Genomic DNA, 27,930 nt, shown 5'->3' on the forward strand with positions numbered 1-27,930 from the left:
AAAAATGGATTAATGACGAAAAAGTGATTCTAGTTTGACTGTAAAAATTGTAGATCACATTCATTATGAATAGTATAAATGTAATTATTGGAATTCAATTAGGGGAGATATAAATTCCTTTTGCCGACTTTGTCATCTAAGCAGTGTAAGGAAAGGGTTTGAACACGAAACAAAAGCCAAAACATGGTAAAGCAACAGGTAACAAATTAATTACATATGGAGGTAGGGGTATACAAAACGGAAACATACTATTATGTTTTGGGTACTAACGCCCACCAGAGGGCTAAATGACAGACTGTCACAATTTGATATACAACAAACACGCATTTATACAACAAGCAGAAACCCCTTTAATATACACCCATTTAAAATCGACACCCACCGGAGGGTCAAATTTGTTACACACAAATGGTTGGTCTAATGTGGCCTTATATAAGAAATTGTAACGTGTTTAAACAGCCCTTCAATGTTAATTATTTGTATAAATTTAATTTTGCACAAATTGAGGTTGATTAACATGAAACTACAAGATCCATAATGCAAAAGCGCTATGTCACAGGATATCACGTAATATCTGTGTATGTACCTTTAATAAAAGTAACATGTGACATTGTGCTCTATACCCGTGATCAAGGTCTGAGGGCAGACCGAAACGTTGGGCTGTTGAGCTGCTTATGGATTGCATTTCACAATAACGTAAATGCAAATTGAACCTGTGAGTGCGAGTGGAAAACGGCTGGGCCCTGCCATATCCACTTCCCGCACCGTCATTAGAGCGCCTTTGTCTTGAACGGAGCCAAGCGAAGATATATATATATATATATATATATATATATATATATATATATATACACACACACATATATACATACAAACATACACACATATATACATACACACGCACACATATATACACACACATCTATATATATACACACACACATATATATACACACACATATATATATATATACACGCACACACACATATACATATATATACAACAACTCCTTTCTCCAGCAGTAATAAACCGGCACTCTGAGGGTCTTCACTCGATTTTATTGTTTTTTTAGTGATGGCATCTACGCGTTTCGGCTGCTACACGCAACCTTGTTCACGATAGTGAGCCTCATTTTCATGTGATTTAAATACACATTGATTTTATTGAAACAAATTGACATAGACCGAGGACAATCACCATTGTAAACTAAGGCAGTACATCTGATTAATACAAGCTCCATTTTGGAATAGCTTATTTTGCACATAATACTCAATTATTTCCAATACCAGTGCATGCTATCCTCATTAAAATACATTTAAACAGGACAGTCCCATATCACTTAATGAATCTAACAATGAGGAATATATTTAAAAAGGAAAGCTCCTTTTTACATAAAGTGCGTCAGTGCTTATTGTTCCTTAGCTGCTTCTTTACACTTAGAACTTTTAAGTGTATCTCAGTGTCCGCCTCCCTTACATAAAGTGCATGTGCTAACTTTACTTTTTTAATTTGTTATATATTTATTTCATATATATATATTTTTTTCTCATTTGTTAAAGTGCTAGTGCTCATTCAAATTTCCAATGTAAAGTGCTCTTAATAGTAAAGCCTATTGTCCTCCTCCAATATTACAAACAATTTTCATTAAAAATGGCTCTCTTGAATATGCAAACTCTACAGCAGTTATTAATACAGGCATGTGAACACATCCTCTTCCATATTTAATCCATTGAGCCCTTTGCTGTCTAGCTCAAGGATATAATACATTTCCAACTTTCGTAATTCTTTTTTCCTATTGCAACCCCTCCTTCTTCTAGGTATCTCTGCTATGCAGCTATACCGCATCAGAGAGAGATCACTCTGGACTTTCTCGAAGTGTCAGGCTACATGGTAAATGCGATCTTTATTAATTATAGCTCTTCTGTGCTGCTGGATACTTTTATGAGCTGGTAATGTGGTACTCCCTACATATGTTTTCTCGCAGAGGCATTTTAAAATGTATACCACAAAACTTGATTTGCAGGTGAGGCAAACTCTTATTTTCACAATTTTATTAAAAACTGTTTTGAAACTGAAGAGGTTCTCCCCATGCTGACAGGCTTTACATTTTAAACATTTTCTAAAGCCTTCTCTCTGCTGTTGCCAAGTCTGGTTTCCAGTATTCTCTTGGTATTCAATTTTAACAATATGATCTTTCAAGGATTTAGATTTCCTATACGTTATTTCAGGTTATTTCTTTGCATGAGGGCCTATTATGGGGTCTCCCCTGATAAGGTGCCAGTGCTTCTTTCAAATAAGTCTTACTTCTGTATGTTTGGTATTGTAAGTTGTTATAAATCTGTGAGTGTTAGTTCCTTCTCTACATTTTTTCTTTATTACTGTTTTGGGAGGTTCAAATAACACTAATTCTCTACCCAGTTTTTAGCTTTTTCTGTGGCCTTCTGTAACATTCTAGAGGGATAGTCTCTTTGGACAAATCGATTTATCATTTCCTTTTCCACATTATATATATATATCTTCAAGGACAGCTCCTCAGTAAACCAGGAAACTTGACTCAGGTAGTTTGCAATCAGGGCTGCTAGTGTTGCCTTTAAGCATGCGATGCTATCATTCATCAATGACTGCATTGCAAAAGACTGGGATAACCTATGTTTAATACTGGGCATGTTAAAAGGGGTTTGTCTGAGTCAGTGGGGCTCCCTGTTCAGTGAAGAATGCTGATGTTGGAAGGCTTACAGAGTGGTGTTTCTTCTGTTACTGACAATTTTGCCTGTTCACTATGATGTACTAAGTAGTGCATTCAATATTGCTCCTGGTGAGGTACATGTGTATGTACTTACCTATAGCTTGAGAATAACTGCAGTAGAGAACATTTATATATACCTACTTTGTCTGGTCATTTTTAGGTCGAGTCTAGCTCAGCGCGCATGCGCTGCTCGGCTCTGCCTTATGTAAGGGCTTTCAGAAATCCACCACACGCTCGCGCATGTGCTTGGCCTTTGCGTGCGTCTTTTTAACGAAGACAGCACGCAATTGGCCAAAGCCTCTTTTTGTCCCACCCATGTGCACCCCCACGGCCTAATGCTTGCGGTTAAGCGCAGCAGCAGCATATGTTTCCAATTATCGTGCCCAGACGCAGGCGCGATAATTGGAAACACATGCTGTTGCTCGCAACCGCGCGCGCGCATCAGCAGCTCCCGCATCTCAGGGGCGACATGTGTCTTAAATTATCAAGCTCTGGTGCTCGCTCTCGCGCGCACCATTCGCAAGGGTTTTTTAAGAATTTTTTTTTTTTACAGTGCTGGTCTATTTTAATTCGGAGCGCAGCGCCCGATTTAGGCTCACCGCGCTCTGTTTTTTTTTTTATATTTAGGGCGGGCTGGAATTTGTGGGGACTTCGGCCGCTGTCAGTTGCCTGAAATCTCTTCCGGGCTTGGATCTTTTGCTTTTTGAACTGTTGGGTATGGCAGTGGGTGGTGCCCGTGGTCAGGACTAGGTTTCGTGGGTAGTCTGGAGCCATGGCAGTCTCTCGTATGGAAGTGTTCGGGCTACCGGCGGATGAGGTAATGTCTTATTTTAAGTGCGCAGCGCCTGGGGGAGGCTGGGGTGTAGCGGAACCCTGAGGAATATATGTCAGGAGACCGGGATATGCTGAGGGGTGGTGGGAGTTGTGGTGTTTAAAGATGTCTAGTGTGTGGCTTCCTAGAAGGCTGTGGCTTCCTAGAACGAAGGCTGTCACTTCCTAGAAGGCTGTTGCTTCAAAAGCACAGCTCCACCGAACCCTGCTCCCACTACTGGCAGTAGCGATGGCATAGAGAGGACGGGCGTTACAGCCTCTGAAATAGCCTATACCAAACCTATAATCTCTGTTAAATTTGAAGTTTACTTGTCCTGATTTTCACCATTTCATTTCCAAAGTTAGGGCCCCCAGCTCCCTGGCACACGTACCAGCCGAATGGGGACAAGACAGTCAGGCCAGGGGTTCTGTTGTATCAATGCAGACGCTGTTAGCTGATATTTTCGGATTGTATATGCGGCCGGTGTTTGGTCACTCCTGAGTGCAGGCTTGGTCTCGGGTGCCTGTAAAAGAGCCGCCGCATTTTTTATGCACCTGCCATTGTCAGGGTGCTCAGGTTACTGCCTATTATGAAATGTTTATTTTTGAACTGCGGCCATGCACTGCACACACGGGAAAAATCTGCATGTTTTAATGGTTTTACAGTTGTGTTTGTCTTGGGGAGAGTGACGTTGAGTTTTTTTTAAATTGCAGGAAGACTGCTTCAGAGGACAGCGTATCTGTTACAATAAAGATGAAGACTCCAGTACAGGTGATAACAGTATTCTTTTAACAGCTCTCCCACAATTGTGTGTGTTTCAGTAACTTGGCACTGGTTGAATATTGGCCTGTGATCTTGGCCATGTCCTTCCAGCACTTCATGGGTTATTCAACAAACCAAGCCGGCCCATGTGTACAAGTGCGCTTGAAAGAAACGAAGAAATAAATAGGCCCAACCGCTCCTCAATTACTTAAACTCTGCCATAATCACATGGGACAAAGTCCAGCAATCGCTGCAGATGACGTAGGAGTTTTTCACATATATAACCTCTTGTAAATTCAGGGTTACATGTGCGCAAAGAAAAACGATGTATAGCTGAGATTCTAGCAGGAAACTTTAGAGTGCCTTCTCTTAATAAAGGGCCGTTTCACTGCTGTCAGGGGTGCAGCAGAATATTATCGCCAATTACTCATTTAGACCATCCCCCATTACTACACCCCATACCGAGCTTCGGTTGTAACACTATTTGATGTTATGATAGCCACGTAGACCCCTTTAGGCAGATGTCGGCTTTTCATCAACAGCTCATTGCATGCTGGGCGTTGTCAACCCATATTTACAACATCAACTACAGGTCCCAGAATGCAACGGCCCTTAGCTAAACAGGCATTGACATAGCCAATAGGTCTCGCCTTTGGGACCTTATAAGTGTTTAGCCATGCAACAGTTGATGTTGTTGCACCAAGGATATTGTGCTGGATAACTAAACACTTATAACATACCAAAGGCGAGACCTATTGGCTATGCCAATGCTTGTTGAATATTACAATGGTGACAAGGCTAACAAAGTATTTTTAGGACAATTAAGCACTAAGCAGGTAGTGTCCCACCAGTGCTATCAAGAGTAGGAGCACAGAAGAAGAGAGGAAGGAAAAGATAGCCATAATCACTGTCTGCCCTCAAACGCCAACTGGCTTACACATGCTGCTGCTGCTGGACAAGTGAGCAGTGTGCAGGGAATGCTGGAACCATGCTGGCATAAAGGAATTTTGGGCCGGAGGCTATAAACATTGTTGGTTTTGCTACAGACTTTCTAAAGACTGGTTTATTCACTAATGATGATATACCATGCTGGTGAGCTATAGTCCTACAAGCATGAATTTTAAAGCCCTGTGTGTACAAGTGGATGTGAGGGCTGACTGTAGTGGGACTAAGGTTGAAGGTATCTAATCACTGAGGAGTAATGGGTCAGAAATGTTGTGTGTCGATAGGGGCATTTAAGTTTATATACAAACGTATATTAAGACTATATTATTGCCCTGTTACCTACTTCCTCCTAGGGTTGTTTTCTCTCCCAGTGATCTAAGCGTTCCTGATGTAAAGGTCTGCCCTTCTACCAATCTCAGTTTGCAAAGTCTGTTTGTTTTTTCTTGGCAATTCATGGAGAATTGAGAGAACAAGGTGTGAGTGGGTGAGGTTTCCAATGCCCCATGGGGGCACAAACACAACTGTGCCACTGTTTCTCCTCATGTAGCATCTATCAGAGAACTGCCACCCTAAAGGGAAAGCCATGTGCTGCATTGTAGGCGCTAGTTGATACTTGCAGGGTGTGGGATTAGACTTTGTTGCTCAGGGTGCAGAAGTTTATGGACGTCAAGAAAGGACGGGTGGTTTTTGAATGTCAAGTTTTATTTCTGAGGTTTAAGGTCATTTTTGTGAGGCAAATAAGGATGTGACACACATAAGAACAGAGATGTGATTATTTTCTTTCAAAGCCTTCCATGAGAATAGAGGGTACACATAAGGAGCAAATAGTAAAATGAAACAAGCACTGTCAATGGACAATAGGTCTGGCTTTTTTAAAGAGAAAAATGCTTACAATATTGAGTGGTGAATGTGAAATGTTAAGTAGTAGATGAATAACTGAACGAGTAAATGGGTGCATGAATGGGTGGATAAGTGAGTGAGTGCATTTATGATTTGGTGAATGGAAGAATGAATGAATCGGTGAATGTAGGCATGAATGGATGGCTGGATGGATATATGTATTAGGGATGAATGGGTATTGCATGGATGGGTGAATGGCTATGGCCAGGTGAAAGCACACGGCTGACCACAGCCATTCATTCATCAGTCCATCCATCTATCATCACACTGATTGACACACTCACATGCCCCCAGTAGTCAGTGTTTCACCAATTCATGCAACTCCACACAAATCCATTGATTAAACCACTGGGACATTCTCCAACAAAGCCAGACTTATTCCTTTTGCCAATGCTTCATTTTTAACTCATGACGTTTATGACAAAAGCTCTGACGTTCCAGGATTAAAAAGGACATTTACTACCATGTGTCAGGAATAATAGCCATAGACCTGTAAAGACAACTAAATCAGGACAATTTTCATTGTTGTACACTAGAGCACTATTGCTAAAGTATATTTCATAATTATCTATGGACGCAATTATGAATGATGACTGATGAAATGTAGAATAGCAATAGTGCTCTAGTGTATTCTGTGAATCATAAAGGTATAGATGCCAACAGCAATAGAGTCAAATGAGAATACAGTGTTTGGGAATGATTCATGGGGGAGCAATCATATACCTTAAAATGGGTCTTTTTGCTTCACTGGTTTTAACATTACCCTTCATCTGAATCATATGTAACCTCCTCCCAGTCCTGATGATGATGGTCCTGATATTCAACTTAAAGAGAGCTGAAAAGTCAACATATTAGATCATTAAAGGAGTTCATCAAGTGGTATGAATACCTCCCAGGGTGTTCATGGAACCTCTCTTATGTCACATCAACAAGATATCCCCCTTGTTGTGTTTTATAATGTTAATGTCAAGGCCTACTTTTGTGTTGAGCCTTTTCTATATAAGGGTTGATATTCTGGTGGAGTTTAGATGTACGTATGTATGTTATATCGTAGTATGAATTACATATTCATTCGTATACAATAAATAGAAACATTTTGCAATTGGTATTCAGCGCCCTCTTTTTTCTTCTTTTTCATCCTTATTTTCTTCTTTTTCATCCCTTATTATTTGTATTTATGTTCTGTTGGGACCTTTAACTTTTTTCTATTAGCACATTAATGTACATATATATTATTCATTTCTGGCATGAGTCACCCTTTCAGCATTGTTGCAACCTGTTTCTAGCCTGCAGGTCAGAGGTTCGAATGCCAGGCAAGGATTAGCCTTTCACTAATCTAATGTCAATATCTTTATAATGCACCACTCTGTGACAGTGAGGTGAGGTGAAAACTATTATTTCGCTACATTCCCATTATTTAACCCCTTTGGTGCTCATGACGAGCTGGACTCGTCATGGCACACAGTGGGCATGTGCTCATGACGGGTCCAGCTCGTCATGGCACCCACCCACGGAGGAAGCGCTGGCGCTCCCCTCGTGGGACGCCGATCGGGGAATTTTTACCGGGGAAGACAGGGGAAGCCCTTCCCCTGCCACACCCGCCCCCCCGTACACGTCATCCATGACATCAGCGCGCGAGGCGCGCTGACGTCATTGGAGGTTTCCCTTTCTTCCCCGATGCGCAGGAAGCCATTTGCTTTCAGCGTGTCGTGGAAGAAAGAGGTGAGTTTTGGCTCTGGGGAGGGCGGGATTCAAACAAAAGAGGCATTGGGGGAAAGGAAAGGGTTTTCCTTTGCCCCGATGCCTCTTTTGTGATTCCTGCTGCACGCAGCAGGAATGCCCACTAGACCCAGGGATTTTTTTGTGTTTGTTTAAAGGGCAAATTAGTTTTGTTGTTTGGGGGGAGCGGCCCCTTAGGCAAGGGTCGCTTCCCTTATGGGGGTAATTATTTTGGCATTGTCTGCCCCCCTGGGGGGGGGGGGGGGACCGATTTTGCAATTTTTTAAAAAAAACGGACCACTGGACCACCAGGGAGTATTTTGTGGGGAGCGACCCCTTGGGCAAGGGTCACTCCCCTTTGGGGGCTATGTTTTTGGCTGTCTGCCCCCATGGGGGGCAGATTTCGCCTTTTATTAATCTAGGGCCCACTAGACCGCCAGGGATTTATTTGTGGAGAGTGACCCCTTGGGCAAGGGTCGCTCTCCTTTGAGGGCAATATTTGTAGCTGGGTCTGCCCCCCAGGGGGGGCAGAGGGCAGATTGCCATGTTTTTTTTAAAATTAGGCCCACTAGACCGCAAGGGATTTGTTTGTGGGGAGTGGCCCCTTGGGCAAGGGTTTCTCCCCTTTGGGGAGCATTAATTTGGCAGTTTCTGCCACCCTGAGGGGCAGATCGGCTGATTTGTTTTTTTGTAGGGCTACTAGGCCACCAGGGTTTTTTTTTAATGTTGGGGAGCGGCCCCTTGGACAAGGGTCGCTCCCCTTTATGGGAGGATGATTGTGGCCATTTCTGCCCTCTTTGGGTGGCAGAATAGCAGTATGTTTTTAGGCCCATCTGCCCCCAAGGGGGGCAGTAGCCACTAGATACCAGGGTTTTTTTTATTTTTGTGTTGGGGAGTGGCCTCAAGGGCAAGGGTTGCTCCCCTTTTACAGGGGTGAATATTTTATTTATACTCTTAGGCCCACCTACCCCTTAGCTTGGCTGGTGGATTGTGTGTGGACTAGTGCATTGTTTGCATATGTGATTGTAATGTTTTTTTCTCCTTTTTATTCTAGTGTAAAGCTTTTGATTCCTGTTTGCGGTTTGGACAGTGGTTGTTCTGCAGTTTTGCGTAGTTGAATTGTTTTGGTAAGAAAAACATTTTTGTTGTATTTACTCCAAATGAGTATTATTGTCATGTATGAATGATTTTGTTTGTAAGTGGTGTCATAATGGCAGCATCTTTAGTTAGTGTTTTGAGCATGACATTCTTTGCAATGTGTTTTGCATTGTCTTATGTGTAATTTTCTTTTCTCTTTTTTTTTTTAGTGGGATATTGTTGAGCCATACTGTGTCTGTGCAGAATAGGTGGTGGTGAGTTTAGCTGCTTTTGGCAAGTGAGTGGTATCGTTTTGGAGTATGCAGGTATTTCTGATAAAGGTGCATTTTGTTTATTACTTATTTTACAAAGTGTTTGACTTGTTTGACAAGTTACCTTTATTAGTAAGCATTATGGCTAGCCGTAGAATGACTGCTCAGCAGGTGGTTGGTATGCTTCTTGAATCTTCCTCTGAGCAGGATTATGAGACTGACAGTGCGTCTGAGGGAGAGGAGGGAGGGGAAGATTCAGGCAGTGAGTTTTCTCTCCACATGGAATCATCGGATGATGAAGATACTCTCAGTGCAGATGAAGCTACTCTTGGTGTGGATGAGGCTCCTCTCAGTGCAGATGAAGTACCTGTTTTAGAGGAGGATACTGCTGTGCCGATGGTGCAACAGGCATCTGGATTGCAGCTTGAGGCTGCTAGGCTTACTACTGGAAGTGCTGGACTCTGGGTTGATCCAAATATGGTGCAGCCGGTGTTGCCTGCCTTTAGTGGTGATGCAGGGTGTAGAGTGGATTGTGAACATTTTTTGCCTATACAGTTTTTTCAGTTGTTTATGGATGATGTATTTTTGGGTGAGATTGTTGAGCAGACTAATTTGTATGCTGAACAGTTTTTTAGGGACAACAGTGACAAACGTAGACCCCACTCTAGAGCTACCCGGTAGACTCCCACAAATCTGGAAGAGATGAAGAAGTTTTGGGGTTTTACTTTATTGATGGGTTTGATAAGGAAGCCGTCCATGGCTTCATATTGGTCTACCAGTCCATTGATGGCAACGGCCATATTTCCTGCAGTTATGACTCGTGATCGGTATTTACTTTTGCTACGGATGCTGCATTTTGTTGATAATTCTTTGGCGTTACCACGAGATCACCCTGACTGTGACCGTCTTTTTAAGATTCGGCCTGTTCTTGATCACTTTGTAGATCGATTTTCAGAGATCTATACTCCAGGGAAAGAAATATCTATTGATGAGTCTTTGGTCCTGTTCAAGGGCCGTTTGGTTTTTAGGCAATACATTACTAGCAAGAGGGCACGTTATGGAATTAAGCTGTGTATGTTGTCTGAGAGAAGGACAGGATATGTTTTTAATTTCCGTGTGTACACTGGTAGGGATTCCACTATTGACCCCCCTGGTTGTCTGTCCACTTTTGGAGTTTCAAAGAAATTGTGTGGGATCTTGCTAGGGGACTGTTTAACAGAGGCCACCATTTGTACCTTGATAACTTCTACACTGCTGTGCAATTGTTTAAGGAATTGTTCAAAGTGGAAACTTTTGCTTGTGGCACAATCCGCTCTAACTGTAAAGGTTATCCAAAAGAGCTTGTTTGCAAAAAACTTCAGAGGGGACAGTGCAGTTCCTTGCGTAGTGATGAACTACTAGCTGTGAAATTTGTGGACAGGAGGGATGTGTACATGCTGACTAACATTCATGATGAGAGTACTTCACCTGTGGCTGTTTGGGGTCAGATTGCTGAAGTGCGAAAACCTGTGTGCATTTTAGACTACAATAAGCACATGGGTGGTGTTGATAGAGTAGATCAGAGGTTGGAACCTTACACTGCTATTCTAAAACTTACGTTTGGTATAAGAAGTTGGTCATCCATCTCTTCAATTAAGCAACTTTCAATGCTTTTGTTGTGTTCAAAGAGTGTTCTCCTGCGCCAAAGTTGACTTTTGTTCAGATTCAGCAGTCTGTGAGAGGCAGCTTTGTTGTTGTGGAACAGACAAGTGTTCCTAGAATTGGAGTGGTGGAGGATGTGGCTCGATTGAAAGATCGCCACTTTCCTGATTACATTCGTCCAACATCCTCAAAAGACTTACCCACTAGGAGATGTAGAGTCTGTTGGCGAAGAGGTAGGCGAAAGGAGACTCATATGTACTGCCCGAGTATCCTTCTAACCCTGGGCTGTATGTGCCTGCTTGTTTTAGAGCGTACCACACACAAAATAATTTTTGGGAGCATCCATGAGTGCTAAAGTGAACTGCCTGGTCTCTATTGTTTACCATTTCTTTTCTGTTTCAAGGTTGGCATTAATGCAATGTATTTAGTTTCAGATTTTGTGTTAGTAGATTTGTATCTATTTGCAATTTGTTTGTGTTTTCTTTTTCGTATAAAAAAATACTAAATTTGATGGCGGTGTGTGTAGGCTGGTGCTTGGCTGGTGGTGTGCATGGACTGGCGCTTGGCTGGAGGTGTGCGTGGACTGGTGCATGGCTGGCGGTGTGTGTGGATTGGCGCTTGGCTGGTGGTGTGCGTGGATTGGCACTTGGCTGGCGTTGTGCACGGACTGGCGCTTTAACTGGTGGTGTGCGTGGACTGGCGCTTGGCTGGTGGTGTGCGTGGACTGGCGCTTGGCTGGCGGTGAGCATGGACCGGCGCTTGGCTGGCAGTGTGCGTGGACTGGCGCTTGGCTGGCGGTGTGCGTGGACTGGCGCTTGGCTGGCGGTGTGCGTGGATTGGCGCTCGTCTGGCGGTGTGCGCGGATTGGTGCTTGGCTGGCGGTGTGCGAGGACTGGTGCTTGGCTGGCGCTGTGCGTGGACTGGCGCTCGGCTGGCGGTGTGTGACTAGTGACTTGCTGCCAATCACTACACATACTGTTAGCTGAGCGCCACTCCACGCAATCCATCAGCTTGTGTGGTTTCTGCGTCACGAATGTGGGCGTGTGAAAGTGATGGGCCCTTGAATGGCGCAGTCTGCTGGTGTGAGTGTTGTAATGTGAGGGGCCCGCGGCTGGCAGTGTGAATGGTTGTGTATGTGTCACACGTATGAAAGGTGTATGAATGGCCTGTTAAGAGGTTGGTGCCTTGTCGTGGCTTTACAGCTCATGAGCTGAGTCAATGGTTCAGTGTCCTGTCCTTTCAATTATTAACAGTGCACTTCATTTTCGTGAAGTCACTTGCTAATACAATTGTATATACTGAACCATCACTCACCCTCATGCCAAATCCAACCAGTATGTGGGTGTGCTTGAGGATTAAATGGCTGTGCAGTAGTATTTGTCTTTTTTGTCTTTCTGAAGCAGGGTGTACCTTGTTCCTTTTTGTGAATGTTGTAATGTGTTGGTTTCGTGCCTGGTGGTGTGAATGGTCTTGTGTGTATCACGTATGGAAGGTGTGTGAATGGCCTGTAAAGCGGTTGGTGCCTTGCCGTGGCTTTACAGCTCACGAGCTGTGAGTCACTGGTTCAGTTTTTAGTCCATTTAATTATTGACAGTGCATTTCATTTTTGTGAACTCTCTTGTTAATAAAATTTTATATACTGAACCATCACTCGCCCTCGTGCCAAATCCAACCAGTATGTGTGTGTGTGTTTGAGGAATAGATGGGTGTGCAGGAATCTCTGTCTTTTTAGTCTCTCTGCCAAGGTGTACATTCCATCTAAGTAAAACCTACCAACTGTAGATATTGCCGTAAACCCACGAGAGTACAAGGTGATGTCTCTCTTGTGAATCCCAACAAGTTATTTTATCCACAATGTCCTGCAAACCTCAAAATGTCTGTCACATTTTCCTTGCAATATTGTGCCAAAATGTTCACGCTGCAGAAATAAATAACTAATTATCTCAAAACAACCTGGTTTTGCAAGGGGGGGGGGTCACCTGGGTTTTTGGCCCCATGCTCGGCGGCCATCCAGGGAAACCTACCAAACCCACACATTTCTGAAAACTAGACACCCGGGGGCTTCCTGGGAGGTATGGCTTGCGTGGATCCCCCCATCGTTTCCCTACCCAGAATCCCCTGCAAACCTCAATTTTAGCTGAAAAAATCACACATTGTTGTGTGGGAAAGTTGTGGCATCATCGGGCTGTCGCGGGTACTTGGGCCTCCCACAAAGTGAGGCACCATTTTTATCGGGAGACCCGGGGGAACACTGGGTGGTAGGAAATTTGTGTCAGCCCGGTGATGCCACAACTTTCCCAAACAAAAATGTGTGAAAAAAGTGATTTTTTTCAGCAAAAATTGAGGCTTGCAGGGGATTCTGGGTAAGGAAACGTTGGGTGCTCCACGCAAGCCATACCTCCCTGGAATCCCCTGGGTGTCTAGTTTTCAGAAATGTGTGGGTTTGGTAGGTTTCCCTAGATGGCCGCCGAGCACGAGGCCAAAAACCCAGGTGACCCCCCCCCCCTTGCAAAACCAGGTCGTTTTGAGATAGGCAATTTTGATGGCACCTCACTACGTTTTGGGCCCTTGCCTGTCGCAGGTACTTGGGCCTCCCACACAAGTGAGGCACCGTTTTCATCGGGAGACCCGGGGGAAGGCTGGGTTGTAGGAAATTTGTGTCAGCCCGGTGATGCCACAACTTTCCCACACAAAAATGTGTGAAAAAAGTTATTTTTGCAGCTAAAATTGAGGTTTGCAGGGGATTCTGGGTAAGGAAACGTTGGGGGATCCACGCAAGCCATACCTCCCTTGAATCCCTTGGGGGTCTAGTTATCAGAAATGTGTGGGTTTGGTAGGTTTCCCTAGGTGTCGGCATAGCTAGGGATCAAAAACTACAGTTAGGCACTTTGCCAAAAAGCGGTCATTTTTCACTGCGAAACTGAGGTGTGTCCACGTTGCGTTTTGCGCCGTTTCCTGTCGCGGGCACTAGCCCGACCCACACAAGTGAGGTACCATTTTTCTCGGAAGACTTTGGGGGACGTGGGGTGGGTGGAAATTTGTGGAGCCACGCAGATTCCAGAACTTTCCAACACAGAAATGTGGGGAATTTTTTTTTTTTTGACAATCTTTTAGGTTTGCAAGGGATTTTGGGTAACAGAACCTGGCGGGAGGCAGTCAAGTCACCCCATCCTGGATTCCCCTGGGTGTCTAGTTTTCAAAAATGTATAGGTTTGCTAGGTTTCCCTAGGTGCCCGCAGAGCTATGGTTCAAAAACTACAGCTAGGCACTTTGCCAAAAAAGGGTAATTTTTCACTGCAAAATTGAGGTGTGTCCACGTTGCGTTTTGCGCCGTTTCCTGTCGCGGGCACTAGGCCGACCCACACAAGTGAGGTACCATTTTTCTCTGAAGACTTAGGGGAACGCGGGGTGCGTGGAAATGTGTGGATCCATGCAGATTCCAGAACTTTCCACCACAGAAATGTGGGGAAAATGTGTTTTTTTTGGACAATTTTTAGGTTTGCAAGGGATTCTGGGTAACATAACCTGGTGGGAGGCAGTCAAGTCACCCAATCCTGGATTCCCCTGGGTATCTAGTTTTCAAAAATGTGTAGGTTTGCTAGGTTTCTCTAGGTGCCGGCAGAGCTAGGGTTCAAAAACTACAGCTCGGCACTTTGAAAAAAAGGGTAATTTTTCATTGTGAAAATGTGGTGTGTTCACGTTGGGTTTTGAGCCATTTCCTGTCGTGGGCACTATGCCTACCCACACAAGTGAGGTACCATTTTTATCGGGAGACTTAGGGTAATTCAGATATGTAAAGCAACTGTTATTACCTATTGACTTTCGATGCATTTCTGCCTTCCAAATGAAAGACATTGTGTAAAAAAGAAGTCATTTTGAAAAATGACCGATAATTCTCATGCTAGTATGAGTATTCCCAATTTCGAAAATGTGCAAATATCTACTGTTTCTAAACTCTATAATTTGTTCCCATTTCAGAAATACATGGGTGTCTTTCATACCTATTTTTCCATGTATACATTTTCCCACAATAATTGCTATATACCCGGTACATAATAAAAATCCATTGCAAATTGCTGCTCAGTTTTTTACTCTGGGTTCGTCAGGTTCTTGGTGAACTTACAAGTCCTACATATCCCCACAACCAGAAAGGTCCAGTGGATGTAACGGTATATTGCTTTCAAAGAGCTGTCATAATTAGAATAAGTTACAGGTGAAAACATTGAAACAAAAGGCTGTTTTTTTAAAACTAATTTTCAATTTTTCCTATTTTTAACTGTTAGTTTTTATAAAGAAACCTTGAAGGATCTACACAAATGACCGCTTGCTGAATTCAGAATTTTGCCTACTTTTCTAAAATGTATAGCTGTCCAGGATCCATTATTGCTTTCATACCCATTTCTACCATTAACTGGAAGGAGGTTGAAAGCACAAAAAATAGCAAAAATAGGCTATGTCCCAGAAAAATGCCAAAACTGTGTAAAAAACGTTTTCTGACAAAAGTCTGTCATTCCCTAAAAGCTGGGAAAATGGTGATTTCAGCCCCACAAACCCTTTTTTGATACCATTTGCAGGGAAAAACCAAGACGCTTTCATTTGCAGCCCCTTTTTCCCATTTTCCCCCGCAAAAAACTAAATTTAGCTGTATTTTGGCTAATTTCTGGGACCCCTCCAGGAGAATCCACAAACCCAGGGTACCTTTAAAATCCCCATGATGTTGGAAGAAAAGGACGCAAATTTGGCGTGGATACCTTATGTGGTCAAAAAGTTACAGGGGCCTAAGCGCGCACTACCCCAAATAGCCAAAAAAAGGCTTAACACAGGGGAGGAAAAGGCCTAGAAGCGAAGGGGTTAAACAAATGCAAACTTACAGTGTAAAAGTTTTGATGAAACCATGGAAACTTGATGCGCGTGGCTCTACCGAAGAAGCAGATCTAAATTTGAAATGGAATATAAAAGGCACAATGAGAAAAAAACATGTTAGGTTTTATGAGTATTCATCAACTGAGTCTAAACAAAGGCCCAAAATGCATGCTTACAACCAGCGGGGCTGAATACTTAAATAAATGGACTATTACCAGCCCAGTCAAAATATATGACAAGCTCAGATTTGATAAAATATCAATTTACTGCAAAAGCAGAACAAAAGAATATACAAAATCAATATGTACATGAGCACCTGTGACACTTGTATGCAAATGAAACCATGCACAAATATCAACCACCTACACTGCCAGAGACTCTGGCTTTGGGGTAAAGAATGGAGTACCAGCAAGACACATGTTTGCACATATCATTCACCAAGATGTAATCGAATTTGCATGTGTTGCAGATCCATGCTCCTACATATCCTTGGGTGGCCCGTCCGGCGTTTTGTCAGACTTCTTTGAGGCCTTTCAAGGCGGTCTTACTTTCGCCCCAATAAAGTTTCTGCAACTTTTCCTATTGTAGAATGACTCATCCCTTGAATATGGAACATCAGTTGAAGCCTTCAAAAGCTTCCTGAAGTCATTCATTTAAGGTTTGGCAGAGGATTTCCTACAGATTTATAATAGAGGCTTGAGAGGTCAGGAGAAGGATGATGGTGCTGGTGTCACTCACTATATGGTCCAAAGAAAGCTGCCTGAGAGGGAGCGGTGAGAGCACAGGGGTCTCCATCCAAGAGCCAAAGGAAGGCACCACAGATCAAGGGAAAAATGTGAGAACTGAGGGAACCTCTGATTGGCTGATGTGTTGTTTTTAGGGTGAACATGTAAATAAAGGGCCTTTTTGCCTTGTTTGAGGATCACTGCTATTTGAAGGCTACCAAGTGGTTCTCAGCTTGACGGCAGAGAAAGATTACAGTGTGTGAATCCATGAAAGAGCCAATGCTGAAGAAAATTAATGTTTCACCATCAAAATTGCTGTCTCTGCGACGGGAGGAGTCAATTTGTGGAGAAAGTAAAACCTCAATGCTACTACTGCCTGTGCTGAAAAGTGGAATGACCACCAGAAAATGGAAGCACTGAAATTACATGCCGAAGGTGGAATTACATTTGCAGTTCCCACTTATATTGTCTTGCAAACATGTTGGGCAGTCTTTCCCAGCAATACAAATGTGATCATAGTGGTTAATAATTGGATTCAAACATTTCAAAATATTTGCAAATATAAAGTTTTGTAAATGTCTGAACTTTAATAATTAGGTGTCTCCAGATCTTTCTTTTTGAGATAAGTTGACTTGGACTAATGTTAGTGCCATTGGGAAAGTGGGGCATTTATGGAAAGGGGCAACAGACACGGTCTACACTTTAATGAACCTAGCAGGAACAGAAAATATGGATTTCTTGGGGAAAATCAATTTTGGGAAATTTGGATCAACGACATATGAACCTGGAAGAAAACAAGTGTGTCATAAGTGTGAGAGTTTCATTTTATATCCTCAACAGTAATGTTGATTTTCAAAACAGGAGTTTGATGATACTGTAAACAACGTGTGGAGAGTGCAGAAGCTATTGATTTTCAGAAGATGAATGCAGCATTTGAGTGTGACAAATAAGGCATTGGTGTGGCTAGCCCGGATCACGCTTCATCTCTATATGTGATGAGGTGGCCCCAAGTGGGGCTGATTTGGGTATCCCAGGGTACCTCTCCTTGATTATAAAAGTCTGCTTCAATCGTAAATGCCCCAACTATGTAGGAGGATTGAGGTGACAAACAAAGTAGGGGAACGAAAAAGCCTTATGTATAAAAACAATATGCATGTATCCACTAAGCCTACTTCAACTCTATGTCAGGACTGGAGGCGAGGATTATGCCTTCTTTCATCACTTTATTACATAGCAGCGAAGGGTATAACAAGAGACTACATTTCCCATGAACATAAGGGAAAGGGTAGTCCAACAAAAAATACATGGTAACAACCAATCATCTCACAGGAGACCAATGTCCAACAGGGGCCAGCCAGCCCAACATAGTCCATCAACAGTATCCTCTCTTCCTCTTTCTTCGCTGCTACGCAGCAAGATAAGTACTCTTCAGTTCTCTGATTCTGTTTAGTACTTGTATAGATTGTTAGAGCGTGTCAGTAATTTTCTGATGGTTTCTGTGGCGCGCACGCTGCTTTTGCGATTAGGTGGTTAACTGCTATGTGGTCGTTAGCACTGTTTTCAGGCTGATTCATGTGGTGAAAGTTAGCGACTTGCTTTGTGAAGTCGCGCGGCGCTACTGGTTAAACTTCCTTCTGTTTTTCACCTCACGCGGTTCACCGCGTTTACTTCAAAAAAGTGTTTCTCTGTTTACCTTGTGTTTTCTCTCACGTGGTCCTCCGCGTTTTCTTCAGAGCGTCTCCCTGCGTGTGGGCTGCGCAGCGGGGACAGAGCCGCAGGTATGGGTTTCCGTCCCTACGCGGCTCCGTGCTGTTCTTGCTCCCAGGTCCTCCCGCCGTCAGAGGGCGCAGGAGTCTGTTCAGACACGACGCAACGTTTGATCTCTCTTCAGAGAGTTTCAAACGTCGCGCGCGCACTGTACAGGAGCTGCTGGTCTGAGGGTGAACACCTGCAACGGTTGTAGGCAGTGGGGGCTTTTATAAAAGTCGCGCTGTTGCTTATTTGCTTCACGCTCGGTCCCCAAGCCCAGTAGTTCAAGGGGGCAGAGCCTGTATGTTTATTTGAACGCCTCAGAGGTCTGGTATCGAGGTTGGCACTTCGTGCAAGGGACTTACCCAGACCAGCTTTCCCTGTGACAAGGGAGTTTTTTCTTATAATCCATTGGCCAGCATTAGTCCGTCGGGCTCGAACCCGGTCTACTGCGGTTCCTTCTGCGCAAACAAGAACTACAGGCTGAGACCCAGCCATAATTAAGACTTTTCCCTGTTGAACTTATTAGGAAAACCCCTACTGTTGCACTACTGGTGCACCTTCTCCTCATGGAATATTACGAGGATTATCAAGAGGAGGAAGACCACCTCGCCGACATGCCCTGGGGGGACGCCTTTTATGAGGCTATGGATACCTCAATCTACAGGGCGGTAGATCAAGCCATCTCTCCGTTAGAGGATAGGCTCTCCAACCAGATTCAGCAGGCATTTGCCCAACTCACTCAGCAACTGTGTTCCACCCCCCAGTCTCCAGCTGCTCCTCCTCCTGACCCTCTGGGTCCTCCGCCGCCCAAGCGCTCCTGCGAGGCTATTGTGGATGGCGACGCGTTCGATCCCCTTAGATAGGTCTTCCTGGGTAGTCGTCCGGCAGTTCCCGCCGGAGTTCCCCTCGCCAAGGTGCCAGTGCTTTCCCCAGGGGACCAGATTCCCCCTTCTGCTGATCCAGCTTCTCAATCTCTCCCTAGCACTTCCCAGACTCCCCCGAGCACCTCAGACATGCTAGATCCTAATGATATCATCCATCCAAGGTCCTCAGAGTGGACACCAGCGGAGAAAGTGGCTTCTTATGTGGCCGCCCATATCAGACGTCCCCTGGAAAAGGAAGCTCGCAACTGCCTTCGGGTGGAGTGCACCCGTCCCATCTTGGAGGGTGAGGTCTCTCTTGCACCTGAGAAAGATCCCCGGATGGGCACCTTCCTCCAAACGTTTATCAGGGACCCCAAGAAGGGGATAGATAGGTTCTGGAGGGCGTGCCAGGATAAACTCCTGGACGCCCTCGGCCCAATTACAAAGATATTAGATATGGCGGAAGAGGCGAAGGAATCAGGTTCCATTATTTCTCCTGAAACCTTATCTGGATGGGCACAGAGAGTTGTTATTTTCATGGGCAATGCTAATTGTGCCCTTTCCACCGAGCGGCGTCGGTCCCTTCTTATTAAAATTGACCATAAGTTAGGCGACCTGGCAGATTCAGAAGCGGGGAGCTATTGCCCAAGGTGGTCTGTTAGGCGAGCCCTTTGTGAAGGAGCTCGGTAAGTTTGTCAATACCTTCACGTCGCTGGACTGAGCCCAGTCTACAATTAAAAAGGTGTTTCCCCGTCTTCTTCGCGGGGCCGGCCAAGGAAGGGGCCGCTCGGCCGGCCGGTCGCCAGCAACGCCAGACCAATCGAGGAGGCTCCGGACAGTACCAAGACCAATCCAGGTTCGGCAACTTTTACCCCACCCGTGGACGGCGGGGAAAAGGGAAAGGATTCCGAGGAGGAACGAGAACCTCTAGACCAGGTGGGACTTCTCCCTTCTTCTCAACAAGACATAGGGGGGCGGTTGGCAGGCTACTTCCAAACTCGGTTGACCATCACTCACGATGCCTGGGTTCTGCAAACGGTGAGGGGGTGCCACATAGAGTTCCAGGGGAACCCGGTACATGGAGCACCTCCCCATCCTATTCAGTTTTCCGCACAGGATACCCTCTTGGTAGACGAGGAAGTGTCTTCTCTACTCAAGAAAGGCGCTATCACCCTTACTACTCCACACCCCAGGGGCTTCTTAAGCAATATCTTTCTGGTTGACAAGACCGATAGCGGCAAGAGACCTGTGATAAACTTGAGCGAGTTCAACCAGTGGTTGGTTTACCGTCACTTCAAGGTGGAGGGAATCCATGTCCTCAGGGACGTTCTCCGTCCCTTGGATTGGATGGTCCGGCTGGACCTCAAGGACGCCTATCTGGTGGTTCCGATTTTCCCGCCACACCGCCGGTTTCTCCAATTCATCTGGGGTCGCCGCACGTACAAGTTCACGTCACTCCCTTTCGGTCTCTCTTCCGCTCCTTGGTGTTTCACTAAGGTTCTCAGACCGGTTGTGGAGTGCTTACAGTCCAGGGAAGTCAGAATGATTGAGTACCTGGACGACCTACTCTTGATGGCGGCTTGCCCCCGTCGCCTGACACAACATCTTCAGATGGCGGTGTCCCTTCTTCAAAGCCTCAGGTTTGTCATAAACGAGAAGAAATCTCTTTTGCAACCTTCCCAGAGCATTACATTCTTAGGGTTCATCATAGACTCCACGTCATCCACTCTCAGTCTTACGGGCAGGAAGGTCTCCAAGATCCGGCACGAGTTGCGTCGCGTTCTCACCAAGCAACAGTTTTGTCTCCGCCAGTTGGCACGGGTCGTGGGTCTCCTGTCTGCCTCGATACAAGCCATCTTCCCAGGCTTCCAATGCAGCATCGTGTTGCGTTTAAGGCCTTATGTTTGGTCCATAAAGCTTTTTATGGAGGAGGTGCCAGGGCTATGCGTATATTGTTTAGACCCTATGTTCCGGCCCGACCACTGCGATCGGGTACCCTGAATCTTCTTTGCCTGGATAGGATCAGGAAGGCAAGATGGGGTGGTAGAGCGTTCTCACACCGTGCGGCTCTATTATGGAACTCGTTGCCTGTAGCCATGCGTCTACAACCTAACAGATTGGCATTTAGGAGAGCTTTGAAAACTTTGCTATTTGCGAGAACATAGTTGCATGTGACAGGCTATTGGTCTTACTAGGTTCTTTCCTCCCTTAGCGCCAAGACGCCACGGCATACGAGCGCTCTACAAGCATATATCCTATCCTATCCTATCCTATTACAGAGCTCTGCAACGCCTCAAAGGTTACTTTTTACGCAAGGGGTATCCGTATTCTCACAAAGTCGACTTATCTGCTGAGGCAAGATCTGAAATTCAAATGGTGGTTAGACCACATGGAGGCATGGAACGGAAGAGCAATTTTCAGTTCCGCTCCAGACTTGGTTATAGAGTCGGATGCCAGCAGGCTTGGTTGGGGGGCCAGGTGCGGAGACCTCTCTACAGGAGGGTTGGGGTCTCCCGACGATCAGAAGTTACACATAAATTGCTTAGAACTGGCGGGATCCTTTGCAGTACGTTGTTGGACGAAGGATTCAGTGCACTCCTCTGTGCTCCTGAAGATGGACAACGTTTCGGCGGTCCGTTACGTGAATCATCTGGGGGGTACCAGATCGAAAGTCCTCTCGGATCTGGCGGCAAGTTTTTGGCAGTACTGCCTCGACAATCAGGTCTCCGTCACAGCGGAGTATCTCCCGGGCCGAGACAATTTGGAAGCAGACTTCCAATCGGGTCACTTCCGGGATGCCAGCCTTTGGCGCTTGGATCAGTCAGTGTTCGAGAGGCTGAACGTCCGCTGGGGCCCCTTCTCGTGGACCTCTTTGCAGCCAGGCTGTACCACCAGATTCCGCGGTTCTTCAGCCAGTGGCCAGACCCTGTGGCAGCAGTCACGGATGCTTTTCTCCAAAATTGGAATGGTGAGCTGGGCTACACGTTCCCTCAGTTCGCGATGATCACGGGGGCACGTTCGCAGGCAAGCAGCGGATCTGATCATGATCACCCCGCTGTGAAAGTCTCAAGTGTGGTTTCTAGTTCTTCTGGAACTTTCTTGGGATTTTTCAATCCTACTCCCCCAATTTCCGACCCTCCTAATGAGTCCGGACGGGTCTCCTCATCCTCTAGTGTCCACGAGCTCACTGCGGCTCATGGCGTGGCGGATTTCCGGGGTAGATGGGAAGCCCCTGGTTTTTCGCGAGAAGCTGAGACGATTATCTCTAAAGTATGGGCAGACAGTACAGTCAAGAGGTACAGGTCCGCGTGGTGCAGATGGACCCGTTGGTGTCTGCGAAGGGGTTTTGATCCCTTGGTCGCAGAGGTGGTCCACATAGTCAATTTCTTGGCTCAATTAGCATCTGAGGGTTTGGCTTATCGGTCCATTAATACCTTCAGATCGGTTGTTTCTTCTGGCCACGTTCCGGTGGACGGAGCTCCTGTGGGTGAACACCCCCTGGTTTGTCAGCTGTTATGGGGCATTCGCCTGTCCCTTCCGCCGGAGCCTCGGTATTCTGCTCTCTGGGATGTTAATCAGGTTCTTAACCTGTTCTTATCTTGCAGTCGAATAGGTTCCTCTCCAGGAAAGAGCTGTCAGCAAAATTGGCCATGTTGCTTTGCCTGATCTCTTGTAGACGAGTGTCTGACGTTCGGGCTTTAAACATTTCTAGCAGGATTTTTACCCCGGATGGTGTGACTTTCACGTTACTTAGATGCACTAAGTGCCATTCCATGTTGATTTCCTATCCACAGTTTCCAGATTCCCCGAAGATTTGAGTGGTTCACTGCCTTAAGGCGTATGAAGAAATGACAGAAGAGTTTTGCCCTCCAGGGGAGAGGCAACTCCTCATTTCGCTTCGGAAACCCTTTCAAGCGGTTTTCTCACCCACCATTGCCAGATGGGTTCGCTGGGTGATGCAGGAAGCGGGCATCAGCCTTAGCCAGTTTGGGGCGCATTCCACAAGGGGAGCGATGGCTTCGAAGGCTTTCAGCCTAAGAGCGCGTTTAGAGGATATACTCAATGCTGCGGATTAGTCATCTGACTCCACTTTTAAACGGTTTTACTTCAAACCGATTCTAAACATGGCTCATTTGGTTGTGGGCAAGCTTTAAACAAGCATAATCCTTGCCTCCAGTCCTGAATTTGAATGAAAAATTTCCTAGCTAACGTAACGGAAAGTTTCAATTCTATTAAGGACTCGGAGGCGAGGATTATCCCGCCCTTGGCTCCTGGAGGAGAACCCTCCCCATACTACAGTAAGTAATGGTTTGACCATTCAGATTACAATTTGAGTTCAGTTGTTGCTATGTATGGTATTCTCTTAAATGGACTATCGCAGTGGTTCTTCCAGTAACATGTTCTTCTTGACCTCAGGCTCGGATACACACAAACAGGATTCCTGAAGAGCTGAGGGATGCTGCTTACGGGCTCCGAAAGGGGAAGAGAGGACACTGTTGATGGACTATGTTGGGCTGGCTGGCCCCTGATTCGAAATTGGTCTCATGTGAGATGATTGGCTGTTACCATGTATTTTTTGTTGGAATACTCTTTCCCTTATGTTCATGAGAAATGTAGTCTCTTGTTATACCCTTCGCTGCTATGTAATTAAGTGAAGAAAGAAGGCATAATCCTCGCTTCCGAGTCCTTAATAGAATTGAAACTTTCCGTTACGTTAGCTAGAAAATTTTTCATTCTTACACACACTCATTTCTGTAGAATTCTGCAATGGTCACCCTTCAAAGTCCTTTCTCGCCCAGATCTGGCTCACATAGCTCAACTCTCTCACAGCACTTATTAGGATGAAGTCTTACTGTTGTCATTCATCAAAGCTCTCTCAGGGGAAAATCGCTTACCCCTATTTACCATTGTCAATGCCTCCTTCCCTCCAGGCACCTTCCCAGAAGCTCTGAAGACAGACTAGATCACTACACACTTAAAGAAACCTCCACTAAACCACGATGGTCTTGCGAACTACTGACAAATTATTCACCTACAATTCATCACCAACATATTTGAAAAAGCAGTCTGTGTTCAACTTTCAGACCATATCAGTGCTAACCATCTTCTGTATGACTGCCAGTCTGGATTCACATCACACTGCAGCACGGAAGCTGCTACTTTACACATCACGGACAATGCCTCCTTGAACACAGATGAAAATGACCCTGGCTTCCTGATATTGCTGGATGTCTGTGCTGCATTCGACAAAGTTGACCATCCCACCCTCAAAAGCCCCTTGGAACTCCAACGGTATTCACAGACAATGTCTTCCACTGGTTTTCCTCCTACCTTTCCAACCAACACAAGTTGGTTCACATGGGTACGTCCAGAACACAAAAGATCCCTATCAATTAAGGACTCCCCAGTGCTCCATATTGTCTCCTGTCATCTTCATCCATCATCCTTACATGGAGCCTCTTTTTACTACAGAAAACAGCACTGAGATTCACCAATATGCCAAAGATACACAACTTTACTTGAAAATCTCCCCGCTACAGACATATAATGCCTAAAACACTGTCTGTCCATCATCCAGACCTGGATGTTCAGTGCCAACCTAAAGCTCAACCCAACCAAAACAGAAATCCTGTTGTTTGCCAAGAACAATAGACAAGCTTCTGCACAAACCTGGCTCCGTGATATAAACATTGATGGCTGTGAACCTCAAATTTCAACGAATGCCATATCACTTGGATTCACCTTGGACACCAACCTCACCCTCAAGGAACACTGTATGAAATTGGGTTATTGGTTGAGTTCAAGAATGGATCAGTGTCTCAACTCACTTTGGTAAGTGTGGGATCCTGGTATGGAACTGTGTTCTCAATCTCTCGTGTAGTGTAAGTCCAGAAGGATAGGTCCTATGAGAAATCCTCCAAGATTATGAGGAGAAGGAACATGGGAAGTTACAGATCCAGGGCCCGTATTAAACATAGGGTGCACGGTGTACTTTTGCGCCATGGTGCACCTTTCAAATTGTGCGCCAGGTGCGGACCAGGCCAGTACCCCCTATTACAATCAATACGCTGCCCTCAGGGCACCAGCAATGAAATCACGCCTGCACTGGCAGCAGAACATTCAGTGAAAGGTGGAAAGGTTGCTTACAAGCCGCTCTGTGTTTCACAGTGCAAGTAGCAGACACCTGCACTTTAAAGCGGGGACAGAGATCCCCCTGCAAGTGGGTGCTGTGAGTGCCCGAATCTGCCTGCAGGAGGAGGTCTGGGTGGTTTAAGGGATCCCCTTTCCCTCCTCCAGAAGGCTGACCTCAGGGGACGCACTATCAGTGCACCTCCTTTGTGCCTGTTTGCCTCTGCGCTTGGGTGAGTAATAGGGCGCAGAGGAAAACCAATACCCTTATTTGCATGGGGCCATAACCCCATGCTAATGAGAGAATGTCCTCTCAAGATAACTCTGACACTACATGTCCACATGCGCTATCAGTATTACGGAAGGGGACACCCAAGCGTCTGCGGCCCCTTCTGTAATACCTAGTGCCCCAGGATACATAAAGCAAGCACACACATCTGTTGCAAGCCCCAACACACAATCCATGATACACCCCCAGAAATGTTACAATTGATAGGGGCAATTGAGGAGCAGGAAACCTCAGAAGATGTAAGTTGAAGAGTGAGACTCAAGAAGGAGGAGACCCACTGAGGCTATACAGAAAAGATTAATTGTCTATGACAAAAGTGTTACTTATATACACTAGGTAACTGCAACAGCAGTGAGACCTTGGAAGAGGGAAACTGTTGAACGTGTACTGTGAAGAGTGAGACTTGGGGGTGGGGGAGAAAGAGAACCCTGCAATTATAGGGGAAACACTGAGATCCCAGAGAGAAAGTGTTGGCCAGAGAAAATCCGGGACAAGGAAGAAACTTCCATAAGGTGCAGCCAGTTTGTAGAATGCAATCATTGAGAACCCCTATAGAATCCTGATAACAGTGTGAGAGGATGAGAGGGGGCTGCCCCCACCTTTACACTAGATGGATACAATAGCTATAGAGAGGCCTATAGGAAAGGAGGGGACGTGGAAGGAGTCGAACCCCAAGCCCCAATAACAAGTGGTTTAAAACAAATTAGCACATTTCATTTAATTTGCATGGTTTTTTCCAATAATAAAACTATAATTAAATTTAAAACATTTTGTTTGGGGGGTGTCTGACTCTTTTATCTCTACTGGCAATCCCAGCATATTGCAATAAAGTTGCAGGGTGTGTAATGTTATAAAATAGCTCCTTGTCCTAGGGATAAGTAGGAAAGAAGCCTACTTGGTCTGTAAAAATATCCACTTGTCCCTTTTGGTGGCATGCCGTAAGATGTCAAATTGTTGGAGCATTCTTATAAAGTCAGAGGTTAGGGCTCTTCACAGGGTTTGGGTTTTAGCTAGGCTTTGATTTAACCACCTTCTGCAAATTTAACTATGGAGTTGGAAGGTGGCGGGAAATGGTAACCTTACATGTTAAGGGTATTCGCAAACTACTTTCAAAACGTTGGAAAGGACTCCTGACAAGGAGAGAAGAGAAACCTTTTCTAGGGAGTGAATTTGCAATCACTCAGTAGATTTTCACTTCAGCAAATATAGAAATGTATATTTGTTCATTTGAAGATGTAATTCTAAAACATTTGTTAGGAATATGGTTTCTATGCCAGGTTCTGCAAACTTGTGAATTCCTAGAGTCATAAATCTGCACTAACATAAGGACATGTGTCCGCCGGTGGATTTTTGTGACTGAATAGGACCCCCAATTTTATTTTCATGGCGCCCATAATTTTCCCTAAACTGGTTTTACACTGACTCTCCATTATTCCTTTTTTTAAATTAATACTGGCATGCTAAATGATGCCTCGGAGAAATTTTATTTTAAGTTGCACAATAGTTTAGCAAAATGATTTGCACTTATTTTGTGTACATCTTATTTTAAAACTATCATATGCTTTCATCAGTATACTTGTTTTTTTCATATAATTATGGAGCATTCTGCAAGCCTTAATATAGGCTCAATTGTTATATTTTGTTAACATCTGTACACAGTAACTACTGTCAGTGATGCAAATAGTAAAATCTTTGGTATCAATGAATCATATACACAAGTTTGAACAACTTGTATATATGGACTCAGATCTTGCCTTTAGTGTCACACAATCCCCGTTCACAGATTCATCCTGTGGTACTGTAAAGGGTTTGTGTGCAGCAGAGGGTTGGCGCTACCTGTTGCCCTTGACCTCAAACAATATGCGCTGTGCGTCGGGTGACAGGAATGCCACACCCCTGAATAGGAGAATTTAATAACGGCTATTAAATCCTTGTGTATTTTTTTAGAAAGTACAGGACGACGAAAGATTCCGGGTCTCTATTTTATGCAATCCATTAGCCCCCACAAATGTAATGCTGAGGGGGAGAAAGGAGGGCGCTGCTAACAGTATTAATAGCCACCCAAGATGCAAAAGAGACTAGGGGGAAGGACACAAGCTCTGCAGGGGCCACACTTAACTTAGGAGGAGCTACACCAGATTCAGAGAAAAGTATGGGAGTCACAGATGGAGGCATCAGAGACCAGGAAAAGGATACGTGAGAAGCACAGGATGTCACTCATGATACAGATAGAGCCCCCAAAGGTTCAGAGAGGTGTGAGGAGCCACCCAAAGGGAGGCCCGAGAGACCTGGGGAAGGATGCTGGAGCCTCAAAGGCCACTCTGATCCAGAGTAAGTCACCATGGAGTGATGTGTGAGTTCAAAGGTTTCCATCCAAGAGACAGAGGGAGGCACCAGAGTTAAAGGGAAAGATGTGAGGGCAGAGGGACTGAACA

General features: G+C 45.0%; 1 protein-coding gene and 1 long non-coding RNA gene across 2 annotated transcripts in view; one reads left to right on the forward strand and one right to left on the reverse strand.

Annotated features, from left to right (window-relative positions):
* The window catches only part of ATG16L2 (autophagy related 16 like 2), a 694,312-nt gene that overhangs the window by 370,965 nt on the left and 295,417 nt on the right, over positions 1-27,930 (reverse strand). The window contains exon 8 of the mRNA XM_085623378.1: positions 15,746-15,808. Coding sequence (XP_085479504.1) covers positions 15,746-15,808 — 63 coding nt within the window. The remainder of the gene's footprint in view (positions 1-15,745; positions 15,809-27,930) is intronic.
* The window catches only part of LOC146806075 (uncharacterized), a 200,584-nt gene that overhangs the window by 132,004 nt on the left and 40,650 nt on the right, over positions 1-27,930 (forward strand). The window contains exon 2 of the long non-coding RNA XR_014967980.1: positions 4,272-4,329. This is a non-coding gene — a long non-coding RNA (uncharacterized LOC146806075). The remainder of the gene's footprint in view (positions 1-4,271; positions 4,330-27,930) is intronic.

The sequence above is a fragment of the Triturus cristatus genome, chromosome 8 (genome assembly GCF_964204655.1).
Source record: "Triturus cristatus chromosome 8, aTriCri1.1, whole genome shotgun sequence".
In the NCBI taxonomy this organism is placed as follows: Eukaryota; Metazoa; Chordata; class Amphibia; order Caudata; family Salamandridae; genus Triturus; species Triturus cristatus.